General features: G+C 36.8%; 1 protein-coding gene across 1 annotated transcript in view; it reads left to right on the top strand.

Moving 5' to 3' along the window:
* Dhc1 (dynein axonemal heavy chain 1) overlaps positions 1-16,248 on the top strand; it is a 138,517-nt gene that overhangs the window by 82,856 nt on the left and 39,413 nt on the right. Inside the window, 10 exon segments of the mRNA XM_074172628.1 lie at positions 1,622-1,823; positions 4,543-4,775; positions 4,829-5,230; positions 5,531-5,739; positions 8,629-8,867; positions 8,926-9,329; positions 9,417-9,643; positions 9,771-10,005; positions 11,241-11,427; positions 13,300-13,445. Coding sequence (XP_074028729.1) covers positions 1,622-1,823; positions 4,543-4,775; positions 4,829-5,230; positions 5,531-5,739; positions 8,629-8,867; positions 8,926-9,329; positions 9,417-9,643; positions 9,771-10,005; positions 11,241-11,427; positions 13,300-13,445 — 2,484 coding nt within the window.

The raw sequence follows: 16,248 nt of genomic DNA, 5'->3' as shown, positions 1-16,248 counted from the left end.
GACGTCGTGGGTTCGAATCTCATAAATATAAACTTTTTTAAATTAAAATAACGTGACTGGAACGTGACAAGGGGGCCGAGGGGTGATGCGGAGACGCAAGAGGGGTTGACATGTGAGGCGGAGTACTGAGGGGGCCGAGGGCAAGGGGGTCCACGCTCTTTGAACCCGATATTCATTTCATCCTGCGTCGATGACGTTTCCCCCACTCCTGTTTGCGCCAGAATCGGCCTTGTTCATCTACTATTCGCGGTTACGTGGTCACACACTATAATAAAAAAAAGGAAAAATTCGCAACGAGGCAGAGACAATATTTTTTGGTGAATCGTATTTTCGAAACATGGAATAACTTACCCAACGATGTTATGAATTCCGACTCAGTGAACAGTTTCAAAAACAAAATAGACATTTGCTCATTTGCTTAATCGGCTCTATGCATATATTAATTATTTTTATTTTCTTTTTGCATGCATTGTATTAACTTGTTGATATCCTTCGTTTTTTGGCTTACATAGGACACTGTCCTCAGCCTTTATTTATATGTAATATCAATAATAATAATAGTAACAATAATAACTTCCTACAGATGGGATCGAATATATCATTCTACTACCGGAGAAGAAACATCATTCTTCTTTCTTATTAGTCAGTGGGTTATGCTCAAAGACTGGCAGTAAACAAATCTAAAGAAATGAACTTTAGATTTGTTTACTGCCAGTCTTCAAGCGTAGCCCACTGACTAATAAGAAAGTTTTCCTTCCTTATCCAGAGGAATCGTACAAATTTCGGATATGCAGTTGGTTAGTACTTCGTCCACTAGATGGGGTGACATTTTTGTTGGGAGGAATGAAATACTCTGAAAGAATTTCGATTTTCAATTATGGAATATCATTGACTTTAGGTCGATGATGGTCACTATCTGGCACTGACGGGTGGCTAAGGAGCCCAAAGCCGGTCTGCAAGTGTGCCCGTTCCAAAATTGAGGGTTGATTCTTTCAGTTGTATTGCCAATTGCATATGCAGAAAATTTTCTGTGAAGATTCCTGCACTGTCGCCTGTCGGATATAATCCAATGCCGTTCGTGATATTAGCCAGTGGAGTAGTTGTTTTCTGATAGGCGTCAATCCATTCAACCTACTTTGTAGGTTGGCTTGAACATTTGAAGTTCATTTCTTCAGATCCTTCTTCTTTCCTGTTTGGGGCTTTGTTCACGAGATGGATCTTTCTTAGACTAAGGTTTTATACATGCAGTTGAGCATGTCCGAGACACTTTGGGTCCAATCTTTTCTGCATTGATGAGAGCTACACCCTCAAAATCCGTCTGTAGGTGAAGCTGCTCTATGAAGGAGAAACATCTGCGATGCGAACCTCTGTGGGGTATCTTGCATAAATGTCTGTCGAATATAATTCAATATTCAGCGTGGTATTAGCCAGGAAAATAGTTGTTTTCTGGCAGGCATTAACCAGAACCTACGGTGTAGGTTGTTGGGAGGGATGAATATTTAGAAATTCCATGTCGAAATATTAATTTTCTAGTACATATATATCTCTCCTCGATGAAGCCTTCAGACCTGGTTATTATTATTATATTATAGCAGCCTCTGAAATTTCAATTTTTTTCTAGGCAACTGTCTTCGACTATGTTGTGAACTCTGATGGAGAATGGGTTCCTTGGAGTTCCATGGTTACAAATTACGTATATCCAGAAACTGCCACTCCAGAATTTGCTACCATATTGATTCCAATTCCTGATAATGTCAGAATAAATTACCTGATTGATACCATTGCTCGTCAAGAAAAAGCTGTTCTACTCATTGGAGAACAAGGTAATATCGTGAGTGGAAAATGTATTCTCGATTAAATTAATTCAAAAAATGTATGGAGTACCATAAGGATCAATCCTGATACCTGTTTTGTTCCTTATATATTTCAATTTTGTAGCTATGGTGGAATTACAAATGTTTACAATGGAAATAGTGTATAAGAAATCAAAATTAATGTTTCGAAAGAGTTTAATCAAATTTAATTATGACTTGAATATCGAAATTTCAGAAATTTTCGTATACATTCTTTTCAAAAAGGTTTTCATCAATTGATTTGAAAATAAGAATATTAAATACTCTCATAGTTCGAAATTTCTTCGTCTCATTGGAAATTCATCATGATGAAACGATGAGAACGAAAATAGCTTCTTCAATTGAAATTTATTCCAAAATAAGAAATTCTGTATCAATAAAATATTTTGAATTCAATAATTTTTCATTATAGTTTCACAAGAACTGTTGAAAATGATTATCCCCCGTTCGGATGCAAGAATCCAATCATCTCCTCGTCGTCTTCCGAACTCTTTCAAAAAACACCAAGATCGTTTCTGATTGTGTTACACCCAGCAATTATCCGATTTCTCAAATCTTCCACATCTTCCACTGAAGTAGTATAAACTAATGAAATTAGGTGGCCCCATAGTAAATAATCCAGGGGGTTTGAATCCGGTGATTGAGCAGGCCATAAGTGAGGTCCATCTCGATCAATTCAGCAATATCCGTATGTTACTGGTAAAAACTCTCGAGCGAATATGCTAAAATGCGCTGGTGCACTATCGTGCATAAACCACATTGCATTTTTCCAACCAATGTTTTTAGGAAGTCACCTAAAATTCCCACTCAAACGTTCAACGATAACTGATATTGAAATCGATCTTCAAGCAAGTCATATGTATTATTTTCATCCCAAACATGGTTATCATGGAAATTCCTTATGATATTTTACTGGCTCCACCAGTGAAAATAATAAGCGTCAGTAGTTGAGGGATTTGAACCAATGTGAGCAAAAGCCATTGGCAGAATGCAAGACGTGGAAAAATAATCTGCAGGAAGAAGTGGCTGAACTTGTTATGTGTGGTATGGGTACAAAAAATAGTCTCCAAGAATGTTCCAAACTGTCCCGTTGCTTACATTTAAAGTATTTGCAATTTTTCGAAGAGAGGTACCTGGATCTTCTTTCATCATAGCCAGCACATTCTCTTCTACTTCTACCGTTCTTACTATCATTGGCCTTCCCCGTCCTCTATTTTGCTTCCATGCTCCTGTTTCTTGAAGTGGTTGATGAATACTTTTGAAGGTTTTCTTATTAGGCACATTACGATTAGGAAATCGTTCACGGTATAACCGCCTATCTTCCAAAGAATTGCCATCAACAAGTCATAAATGAAATGCATATCAGCCATCTCTGCGTTACTATAGCCATTGATGATAAAGAATTTCACTAACAAGACTTTATCTATTGAAATCAGTCTCAACCTATTCGATACATACCAATGATCCCCATGGGTTGGGTTACCTATTGGGCGTATCCCCAGGTGGTGGATAGGGAAACGACCAGGGATCTGGTGACCCTGCCTGGGAAGCCAATGTGGCCTCACCGACGGGTTCGCTAGTCAGTGGTAGAAATAAGTAGGGTTGGTCACTGCCAGAGGTGACCAACTCTTCCCTTGCTACAGAAATTTCCACCCCAATCTACCGCTTGGAATGAGGCTGGACATATCAGATCACCTCCAACAGCAAGGGCAATTCCTGTGGCGGTGCCAAGAGCTCCGCCTTTATTGAAGGCAAGGAACCGGCTGCTCCTGCAGGAAAGCTCCCTCACTTGTGCACCTCTATGGAGGGAACCTCAAGAAGGTTGAAGAAGCCGCGCAACGACAGTAATATCGCTGTACCTTCCGAAACCTTCCCAGAGGCCACCGTGATACACCTCAAAGTTGCCAAAGAGAGTGTGTGTTCAGCGAGTCTTGGCCTACACCTGCCAATATAAGGGAGATGTCTCCTAGTGACTTGTTCACCTTCCTGGAAAGGACAGGATGGGCGATGACCTAGGAGGACAACTCCTCGGGAGGATGTACAAGGGGTCAGATGTGGCCTAAGTGCTGTTGGTCTACACTCACCCTCCCTACTCTACAGATACAGAGATACCAATGATCACTTAAGAGATATAGGTACTACTCAAATTGAATGTCTGCAGCCATTTGTAGTAATCGGTTGTTGTTGATAGGTACAACTACTTGGTAGGTCCAGTGTAGTACGCTATATTTTTATTTCTGGTACGTTGATAATTTTAAAATTACCAACATTGTTATTGTCGGATGTTATTGCCGCATGTTTAATAAACACCCTGTGTACCCAAAAACCCTTAAGATTTGAACGAATATGATAATATATTCGAAAATTTTAATGTATTGTTCTTTTTTAAATTTCTTTAATATATGGGTAACATTGTCTTTGCTATGGATATTTGATGTTTCTTAGAATTGATGAATTCATTATTCTCCATTGACATTCTTTGGAGAATATTAAATATCGTGAAAGATGAGATACAAATGAAAAATGTTCATGATGATTTCCTACCACATAGTAACGGCTACTTTCATCAATTTATTTTAAAATATTGTCTTGCATAATTCAATACACACTGAAGGGTATTTATTCACTCATTTATTTTTGAATCATCACAATTTCCAAAGAGTTTAATAAATTACTCGTATCATTGCAGGTACCGCAAAAACCATCATGATGAAGTCCTACATGAAAAAAGCAAACCCAGAAGTCTATCTGAATAGGGCTTTCAATTTCTCCAGTGCCACAAGTCCCTATCAGTTCCAAAAAACACTCGAGAGTTACGTAGAAAAGCGAATGGGAAACACTTTCGGCCCTCCCAGTGGAAAGAAAATGCTAGTGTTCGTTGATGATATAAACCTGCCAGAGATAAATTGTTGGGGAGATCAGGTAAAAAAGCACTCATCATCTTCTGAGGTCGAAACGTCTACCGCTATTTTCAGATAACGAATGAAATCGTGAGGCAGGCCATGGACATGGGTGGTTTCTACAGCTTGGAAAAACCAGGCGAATTCACAACAATCACTGACCTACAGTTTGTAGCTGCGATGGGGCAACCAGGAGGCGGAAGAAATGATATTCCTTCAAGACTGAAGAGGCAGTTCTGCATGTTCAATTGCCCATTACCGACAGATAGCTCTATCGACAGAATATTCGGTGTTATCGCTCAAGGGCACTATAATATCAAAAGGGGGTTCACTTTAGAGGTGAGGAATTTGATCAAGAAAATGATTCCACTAACGAGAGTATTATGGAGAAACACAAGACTGAAGCTTTTGCCAACACCGGCTAAGTTTCACTACGTATTTTCACTGAGGGATCTTTCGAGGGTGTGGCAAGGAATGGTTTGTATTTTAATTATTATTATTCCATTTTCATCACTTCTGAATGTGATGCTTTGAGTGATTTCATAAAAACTCGATTCTGATGTAGATATCCCGTCGTTTCTCATCATTCACCTATTAGAAATATTTGGTGTCAGGTGTGTACCTGTCAGAAATATTCGGTGTCAGGTGTGTACCTCAAATATGTGATGGCCGATATTTGATGAAAATACATAACTTATTCAAGAAACACTGCTTTTTTTTCAAACTATTTAGTGACAATCCCAAGATGAAGTACCACAAAATTATTTTTTATTTCAGATTGGCACTCTCTCTACAGTTATTGAATCAGAGGCCTGTATGATGGTTTTGTGGAAGCACGAATGCACACGAGTGTTTTCCGACAGATTCACTATAGAAAGTGATAAAAAATGGTTCAATGAGGAATTACTCAACTTGGTGGAAGAACATCTAGGACGTGAATTTCGAGTGAAGACAGAACCAAGTCCCGTATTCGTTGATTTCATGAGGTAATTGATGAATTCGTCTTAAGTAATAGTAATCATGAATGGTCTTAATTTTACGTGTCGGAGTTTAGCAGAACGCTGATCTTCCAGCAACCACGTTTTGAAAAACATCACGAAAAATGCAATTCTATTCAGTTTTTTTTATATTTTATCTTGGCATTGTCCTTGATAAAATACTGAACTGGAACGCTCACTTGAAATAAGTTCTACACAAAGCTAGACTGTCTCTATGGACATGTCGAAGGAAAACTTGAGGTTTAGGTCCCAAACAAATCCATTCGATTTATGTCATGATTGTCAGACCAATAATCACTTATGATGCAATTGCTTGGTGGCCGAAGGCTTTACAGAAAACGTACCAAACGAAGCTCTCTGGCTTACAGAGACAGGCGTGTCTGGCTATCAGTGGTGCCATCAGCGGCCATGGAGTTCCTTCTAGATTCACCTCCTCTCCACATTCTCTGGAGAGAGAGGCTAGATGGACTGCATACAGACTTGTGCACATTGCCAAGTGGACAAATCAATTCAATGCAGAGTGATACAGACTGTTGGTTGACACTGGAAGTCACAGCATTCTGAAAATGACCTCTGACTTTATGCCTCCAACTGTCAACTACGAACTGCCTTATAAAGTACTATTCCCGAGTAGATAGGACTGGATCCTAGAAGGAAATATTAAGAGCAGATAGTTGTTGGTTCTGGCAGAATCTTTCAGGATTGGCTGACTCCAAAGCGTTTATTCACCCTTCGAAGCTTGGTACCAAACAGTTGTTGGACTACAGTAGGGATGAACTACGATGTTTAACAGGCTTTCTTACAGGTCACTGTCATTTGAATCATCATATGAAGATAATTGGACTGTCGGAAGACAGTGTGTGTCGCCTCTGTCTGGAAAATGATGAAAAAGCAGAGCATTCACTTTGTGCTTGTCCCGCTGGGGACCGAATCAGGTTCTTAGAGTTCGGCAGATCCGTCACTCTCACCATGTGACCTGGAAGACCACTCACCATAAAAACTAATCGGCTTCGTTAAGAAGCTGGGTTTATTTGGTCGAGTGGGAATAGCTATGACCCACAATAAACTCTTGTGGGTTGCGGTGGAGGGTCGAATAGACCCACCCACTTCAGACCTACCTACCTACCTATCTACCTACTATTAACATGAATATTTGTGTTTGTAGATCATTATTGGCTGAGCAAACTCTTTTTAGGTTAGGTATTGGAATAGCGGTAATTACAAATATTTCAAAGTTTGACTGAATCAATCATAAATTGGTACAGCTTGATACGTGACGGATCGTTTATAGAAAGTATGTTATGAAGTTCCGTGGATGTATCTGATGTCTTAATTCTTACGGATGTTGTGAAATCCAGAAAAGGGCAATATCTCAGTGACTGAACATAGATAGAATTTTGAGCGATCTGGTGGAGTAGTTTCAATTTGAATACCGATGTTTCAATATATATTTTGATGAACAAAGATTTAAGATCCAAAGTACTTTTTCAAACTTGTCTATATTGATCTTCACAGTCAAACTGATTAATAATAATCGCGATTTATTTTGCCAAGAAACATACATGTCCAATAAAACAAATACAGACTCCAGAGAATCTACTTGTAATGCACTGTGTGGAACCTTGGGTGTAATGAATTTTCCTGGAGTTTTCTCCCAACACCAAACCGTTATTTAACACTTCGACGCGTGTTTTGATCACCAAGTGATCATCTTCCAGAGAAAGATTGAACAGTTCAATCTTCCTTTTGAAGATGATCACTTGGTGATCAAAACACGTGTCGAGGTGCTAAAATAACGGTTTGGTATTGTTTTTTCTGATTTTGTATATTGAATTTTTGAAGCAACTAATAGAGAATAAATCAATTCAAAATATTTCAATGGACAAAAAATCTCATTTTGAATGAAATTCCAATTCTAAAATATCATCACCAAAATGAGTTTCTATCTAAAACGAGACCCAGAAATTACGAATTAGAAGAGTATTCATTTTATTTCATTTCAGGTTTTTTTGCGTAATATAATTCTTGTTTCCAGCTATTCATTTTTGTTTTATTAATTTGTGCTTTCACAAATTTCAAATCAATTTATATCATATTAGATAATGGAAGTCCGAACTAATGATATTCACATTGAAACATTGTCAACCACCTTCAAACAAACGAGTATGCAATATGTTCATTATGGAATTTAATTGGATCTTTTGATATAGACCTTTTCAGGATAAACATTTACGAAGATTTCTGATAATTCAATAACATTTCATCACATTGTAGCTACAATGATATTTAATCAAGGTCCTTTGGAATATTGTTGTTAATTTCTTCTTAAGAAACAAAACGGATCCCAGTATTGATCCTTGGGATACCTCACCTACTATATTTTTTTAATAATCATGTCTTCCATATAGAACCACTGCTGCCCGTTCTTTTGGAACTAATCATAAAGTAATCCTCGGACACCCATATTATGCATTATTTCCAGAATAAGTTCATGACTGCAGTAGCACATGCTTTCTTTAGGTCTATTGAAAGAACTCCATATTTTCTATCGATTTCAAATATAGCTGGAATTGGGTTATGGAGTCTAATACTTATACGGCGGACTCCGTGTCAATACGGATTTTTAAAAGCTCCGATACGTTTGACACGTATTGGAACTTTTCTCGAATCTAACATACTAATCATATCTTCTATTTCTTCTGATTTGGTAGGGTTGCATGGACGATAATTTTGATTACTCTTCATTCTGAGTAGAAATGTTGGATAATAAAATTATACCTACACTAACAAAATAGTTGTTGGAACTCACACGAATATCTTGTAGATTTTCAATTTTGTTTCCATCCACAGATATCATTAATTTGACTTTTTTGTCAGAGATGCACCGGAACCAACTGGTGAAGAAGGCGAAGACGCTGATATGGAACTCCCCAAAGTGTATGAACCTGTTAGTGATGAGAATGAACTCCGCGAACGTCTAGACATGTTCTTGGCTCAATTCAACGAAATGGTAAGAGGCTCTGGAATGGATTTGGTCTTCTTCCCTGATGCCATGCTCCATTTGGTGAAAATATCAAGAGTGATAAGACATCCCAGAGGCAATGTTATGCTTGTTGGTGAGTTTGGTGAAATGAAAGTACACCCATTGGATAACAGATCTCTTGTGAATTACAGGAGTTGGAGGAAGTGGGAAACAATCGCTCACCAAACTCTCCTCCTTCATAGCGGGCTACAAAACGTTCCAGATATCTTTGACTCGCTCCTATAATATCGCCAACTTTCTGGAAGACCTGAAAGTTCTGTATAGATCCTGCGGTTGCCAGGGAAAAGGAACGACATTCATCTTCACCGACCTGGACATCAAAGAGGAAGGATTTCTGGAGTATCTCAATAATATCCTTTCCTCAGGAGTTATTTCAAACTTATTCACCAAAGATGATCAGGCGGAGATCATTCAAGAATTGACTCCAATCATGAAGAGAGAAAATCCAAAAAGAACTCTCAACCAGGAGATTGTTATGGAATACTTCATGAACCGTACTTGCCAGAATTTACATGTAGTATTCTGCTTTTCCCCTGTAAGTATGAACAGCTAACGAAGATGTGTATATGACATCTGGATTATCATTCATAGATAGGTATCAATTGAGGTAATATTGTTACAGGTCGGTGAAAAATTTCGAAATAGAGCCCTTCGGTTTCCAGCTCTGATCTCTGGATGTACCATCGACTGGTTCCAACCGTGGCCTCGAGATGCTTTAGTTTCTGTGGCGAAGCATTTTCTCACAGAATTCAAAATTGCTTGCACAGATGAAGTGAAATATCAGCTGGTAACCGCACTTGGATCCATTCAAGATGTAGTTGCTGCAACTTCTTTGGAGTATTTCCAAAGGTATTATCACGTATTGTATATGGAGGTCTTGAATAGTAGCAGCCTGGGAAATAGTAACTACAAATTACTGCTTCTATGAATACACTCGCATTTGCACCAATTAATACCGAAACCATTTGTATTCCAGATTTCGTAGGGCAACCCACGTTACACCGAAATCGTATTTGAATTTCATCGCAGGCTACAAGAGTATCTACAACAATAAACAGAAAGAATTGAGTGATGGGGTATTACGGATGGACACTGGTTTGGAGAAACTTGCCGAAGCCTCCTCTTCTGTGTTGATTTTAAAGAAAGAACTAGCTGTGATGGAGAAAGAACTAGCAGACGCCTCTCAAAGAGCTGAAAGAGTTCTAACAGAGGTAAGAGTTGGTTGGCATGTTGAATCACTGGTTCAAAATATTCAGTGGAAATCATCATCAGAATATAATTACAAGATTTTTCTTGCCAAACTATATCTTTTGAATGTGTCTCGTGAAATGTGTCTCTTGAAATGTGTCTACTAGAATATCTCTCTGGAAAGTGTCTATTAGAATGTCTCTCTTGAAATGTGTCTATTAGAATGTCTCTCTTGAAATGTGTCTATTAGAATGTCTCTCTTGAAATGTGTCTATTAGAATGTCTCTTTTGAAATGTGTCTTTCAGAATATCTTTCTTGTAATGTGTCTATTAGAATGTCTCTCTTGAAATGTGTCTATTAGAATGTCTCTCTTGAAATGTGTCTTTCAGAATGTCTCTCTTGAAATGTGTCTATTAGAATGTCTCTCTGGAAATGTGTCTATTAGAATGTCTCTCTTGAAATGTGTCTGTTAGAATGTCTCTCTTGAAATGTGTCTATTAGAATGTCTCTCTTGAAATGTGTCTATTAGAATGTCTCTCTTGAAATGTGTCTATTAGAATGTCTCTCTTGAAATGTGTCTGTTAGAATGTCTCTTTTGAAGTGTGTCTTTCAGAATATCTTTCTTGTAATGTGTCTATTAAAATGTCTCTCTTGAAATGTGTCTATTAGAATGTCTCTCATGAAATGTGTCTATTGTAATATCTCTTTTGAGATGTGTTTTTTGAAAATCTGTCTTACGAATAAGTCTTGAATGTGTCTCTCAAAATGTGTCTATTGGAATTTGCCACTTTTTAAAGAAAAAATTGGTTGGTTGGAATATTTTTTTTATAAATGACAGAACACAAGCCCTACAGAAAAATCATTAAGGCGAGTCATTTTTCAGTTTCAAGTACATTATCTGCATCTTTATTATCTTTTTCATCCAATGAAACCGTTTGACATAGAAATTTTTGTTTACTCATTTTATTTTTATGAGTCTACAATATATTGTAATATCTCATTGAATTGTTTATCAATTCAATCGGAATAAGCGACATTTTAATCAGTGTACTTTTGCGAACGTAACAGAAGTTGAATAATTGCGTGAGTATACGTTTGATACTTGTCAAATTCATTCGAAAGTACCAGAAATGAAAATGAAATCACTTTACAAATAATAATGACGTGGGAAAAAATGCAAAGCAGATGAATCGTAACAACTAAAATAGTAAACAGAAAATAGCAAAAGGAATCAATGGACCTTTGTTCTACTTCCAGGTGACAGAAAGAGCGATGCAAGCGGAAATTGTGAAAAATCAAGTTCAAAAAGTGAAAGAAAAGGCGGAAATACTGGTTTCGTCTATAGCAGTGGAGAAGGCTTTGGCAGAAGAAAAGTTAGAAGCTGCAAAACCCGCTCTTGAAGAAGCAGAAGCAGCCTTAAATACCATAAAACCGGCTCATATTGGTGAGTTATCACTTCTTCTATATCGCTTGACATCGACTAAACTTGATGGAATGCAAAGTGATGGCAGAAATATACTGTGCCTTTCTTCAATGACTCCCCCTTTATTTTTTAAACTGGTCAACTCAAAAAATTGACATTAGGGATAATGAAATTATTGCATGAATACTATACTTTGAAATTAACAGATGAAACTTTCAAGATGGCGACTGGGCGCCATCTGGGAAAATTAAAGGGGGGTCTTGTGATACATCTTTTTGAAGCTCCTGACAACCCTAGAATATAATGTCAATATCTTCAACTACCACAAAATGGCGAAACTTTTAATAATTGCCTGAATACATTGACATTTAACTACATAATATGAGGTAATAAGCTTGAGGTCAGTTTAGAAGATACTCGAAATGGTTGCCTTGAACTTCTTGACATATGAACGCCAAACATTTTCGAACACGGTAACGTCAAAATCTCTACAAATTTTTATTATTCTTTGCCATATATCCAATATTGAAGCAGGTTCAGTTTCGTACACCTTCTGCTTCAAATAGCCCTATAAAAAAGTCCAAAGGTGTCAAATCTGGCGAGCGGGCTGTTTATTCAAACACAGTTTCCCTATTAAATTTTGATCAATAAATAGAGGTCCTGCAATATGGTTTCCCAATATTCCTGCCCAATCGTTAATTTTTCCTCGATATTGGGTATGTGTTTCCGGAAAACGTGAGGGTTTTGTCACTCCAATAACGGCAATTTTGTCTGAGAACATTTCCGTTTAAAAAAAATGTACATTCGCCACTAAAAAAATATTGTGGAGATAGGTAAAATACCTTGCAATGGTTTCCGTCATGATTTCGCAGAGTTCTGTTCTTCGATCAGGGTCATCTTCAGTTAATTGGTGTACCATTTGAATTTTATATGGATGATACCTATTCCTTTTCAAAATTCTCCACACAGTAGAAGGAGACACCTCACAAATATTCTGGACCATCTACCATCTCACCAATTATTTGTTATGTATACTAGCGGTAGTTCTATGAATTTGGATACAAGTTCCCTTAAATATTTTCTACAGATAAGATGATTCGGAAAAGTTACGCGTCGCACCGAAAATGAAAATAACTTCAATTTTTTTTCCAATGGACTAGAATTGACCATTTTAAAGATTGTTGACGTGGTACCTTTCTACTTGTAAAACCGAAAACTAAATGAGAATATTCTAACTGAACAATGATATTCATTGTGGTACTGACATTTATTGACGTTTTTATAAACAAAAAATAACTTAACATCCGTTATTGGGTTGTTGGAATTGCCATATGGCAGATAAAAAGGAATATTAATGTGTTTGTCTCCAGGAAATTATTAAATGTTTCGCCATTTTGTAGTAGGTGAAGATATTTACTTCATATTCTAGGATTGTGAAGTATTCATCAGGAGCTTCAAAATGATTTGTCACAAGACCCACTTTCTATTTAATTTTTTTCCCAGATGACACCTAGTCGCCATCTTGAAAGTTTCATCTGTCAATTTCACTTCAAAATAAAGTATTCATGAAATAATTTCATTATCCCAAATTAAAATTTTTTGAGTTGGCCCGTTCAAAAAATAAATGGGTGGGGAGCATTAAATAAATGCACTGTATCTGTCAAATGCATCGTAAGCTTTGACACTAGTTGATTTACTTTCAAGAAACTCAATGGTGTTCCTTTCGAAGATAGAAACGTCCAAAAGTTGCTTCTATGACGGACTCTGGTATCATCTATCTTGATGGTGTTATTCACTCCGAATTGTAAATGAAAAATAACGAAAAGATTTTCTGTTTTGCAACGGTCTCAGTGCAGAAAGTCGAAACCTCTTTATCATACTTTTTTTTTGCAGCAACTGTAAGAAAGTTGGGCAGACCACCACATTTGATCATGAGGATAATGGATTGTGTACTGATTTTATTTCAAAGGAAATTACATCCCATTATTCCAGACACTGGGGCTTCCTGTCCGAAGCCATCCTGGGCTGAATCTTTGAAGGTAAGAAAAATTGAACAGGGTATATTTTTTCTATTCGACATTTTGTCTGCCGGCTACCACCATCAACTTTATTTTTTCATATGGGTGCTATATTGGATCCTTTCTGTTTTGAATAAAACCAGATTTTACCTTCCCAATGATGTATCATAAGTTATCATTATATTTAAAAAATTGGAGATATTGAAAAAAATTAATTCTTATCATAATAGGCTTTGACTTTCATGTTTCTAAATTTGACTTTCAATTTGTTACACTGAATGACATTTTGTTATTTTACAAGTCATTGAATTTTTGGCGAAAAGTGGCTTTCACGAAAGAAGAAAAAAGAGATTTGATACAAATTTATTACAAATACGATAGAAACAGTGTTAGGACATCGTATCCCGAAAGACGACAACCACATCGAACTATGTTCAAGTTATTGGATCAAAATCTCACCGAGTTTGGATCATTTGAAAGCCGAGGAAAAATACAGAGACGGAATGGATCAGGAAACTGGCATTTATAAGCTATTGTCTGCTCAGAAATGAGAGAGACTACAGCAGTATATCTATATATATTTTAGTGCCATAGGCGTACTGTATTCAAATTATTTACTTTCAACGAATTGAGTAAATGAATTTATACGACTAAAATACAATATTCATTCTTGAAAACTTGAAAAAAAATAACAAATCTACTGTGACAAATGTTAGCTTTTTATTGGGGTTATTAGTGATATTCTTCAGTTTACTTCGAGAGCGCGTTGAATAAACAGCTATACAACATGGAAGCTAGTTGTTCGGAAATCGTGAAGCGTCTGAAATTGTCACCATTAAATATAAATGAAAAAACAATTGTTATGAATGTATATAATCCTTTTAGAATACAACATCCGCGTGAAATAAAAAGTCCTAAGGAGAAAGTAGTGCAAAAATGCGCGAGTATGACCGGTGTAAATTGATCGACAAGTTTTAGAATTCTCAAAGAACTCAAGGAAAACAACAACTTTTTTGAGCCGATAGTATGATAGAAAGTGTTTGGTTATTCATGAAGAAGTCAAGAATTCTATTAGGAGAACAGTACACTCTTTTCACATAGAAAACGAAATACCTACATTAAATAAGGTTTTGTCAGTTATTCGTGAAGACAGTTTTTTCCCGATATAAGAAGAACTCGATTACGGAAGATATTACATGAGCTGAATCTAACTTTTGAAAAGCAAGATAGAAAGAGCATGTTAATATAAAAATCAGAGATTTTTAGATTGGGGAAGAAACTATTTAAGAGAAATGAAGAAAGCCAGAGCACTGGGTAAATCTATTATTCATTTGGATGAAACATGGATCAATGAGTGTCGAAGGTTTGGCAAGATCCGAACATCAAAAATGGAAGACAAGCATTTATGGAAGGTTGGTCCACTGGTTTGAAAATTCCAGTTGGAAAAGGCCGTCGTATTTACTGCATCAGTGAAGGATTCGTGAAAGATGGATTGATGATGTTTGAATCGAAGAAAAGTTTGGATTATCATCAAGAAATGGATGCCACAGTATTCGAAAAATGGTTTGGAACATTCTTGTAAAACTACCGCAGGGATCCGTAATAGTAATGGGTAACGCAAGTTACCACAGTAGACGAGTCGACAAGCTGCCGATGTCGTGTTGGAAGAAAGCAGATGAAAGCTATTCCTTTTGAATCGACCATGTTAAAAGTGAAGCTCCTCAACTTGGCTGAACGTCATTAGTCAAAATTCGTCAGGTATGTCACCGATGAGATGGCGAAGACTAAAGGAATGTCGGTTCGTCGGTTGCCGCCTTATCACTGTGAAATGAATCCAATAGAGTTGGTTTGGGCTCAAGTTAAAGGATTCATCGCAATGAATAATAAGACCTTCAAGCTGTGTGAAGTGAAGAAATACCTATACAGTACTTTGGGAACAGTCGACCAAAAAGCTTGTGGAACAAGTAGAATAGAAGCAGAGATGTGGGATCTGGGTGATCGCATAGACTCATTATCAGAAAAAATCATTCCAGTTGTCATCAATTCTAATGAAACTGATTCATCCAGTGAAGAATCACTCAATGAATCCCAGTGGACTATTTTCATATTGAAATTATCGCGATGTCTTATTCGAAGTAAGTATTCCCATTAAATCTATAAAATTGTTTCTGATTCAACTATAAAATCCAATAAGGAATATATAAACCAAGCAAACTAACAAGAATATATGAAGTGCATCTCTCAGTGTAGCCACACTTTTCTACTTCCTGAAAATGTCAAGGTCGAAGCCGAAACGTCAAACAACGCAGAATTTTTAACGCGGTTCAACTCGAAATCAGATATTCAAATAACCGCGGAAATCTATTCTATTTGTATACTTATCTGGCGATGTTTCGAATACTGTATCTATCTTCATTATCATACCGACGATCAATTTGATATTATCAGTGTCAACGATAATAATAATATCAAATTTATTCACATCAAAAGACGAATCATAACTACAGATTATAATGTTTTGATTTAAATAGGTCCTTCCGAAAATAAAATATTTAAACAAAATTAGTTTTCACCATATTTTGATTATCTTCTTATCATACAGAATATATCACTGGAAAATCTATATTAATACCACCAGTCCAACGCCTATCAATATTATCTTAAACGTAATATCAGAAAAAACATCGAGCGGTTCTTCTGGCTGTATTTTCGTATTCTTTGTCGGTGTTTTCGCGTTCTTTGTCGCATATCCCTATTTTGATGGCTCGTCAGTGGCGTCTTCAAGGGATATAGAGGGTAGACAAATCTCAATGATTTTGTGGGT

This window comes from Leptinotarsa decemlineata, unplaced genomic scaffold, assembly GCF_025532065.1.
Source record: "Leptinotarsa decemlineata unplaced genomic scaffold, Ldec_3_MD MMD2_P_RNA_scaffold_12, whole genome shotgun sequence".
NCBI lineage: Eukaryota > Metazoa > Arthropoda > Insecta > Coleoptera > Chrysomelidae > Leptinotarsa > Leptinotarsa decemlineata.
The sequence above is the reverse complement of the archived record's forward strand: the minus strand, read 5'-3'. Positions and strand labels throughout refer to the sequence as shown.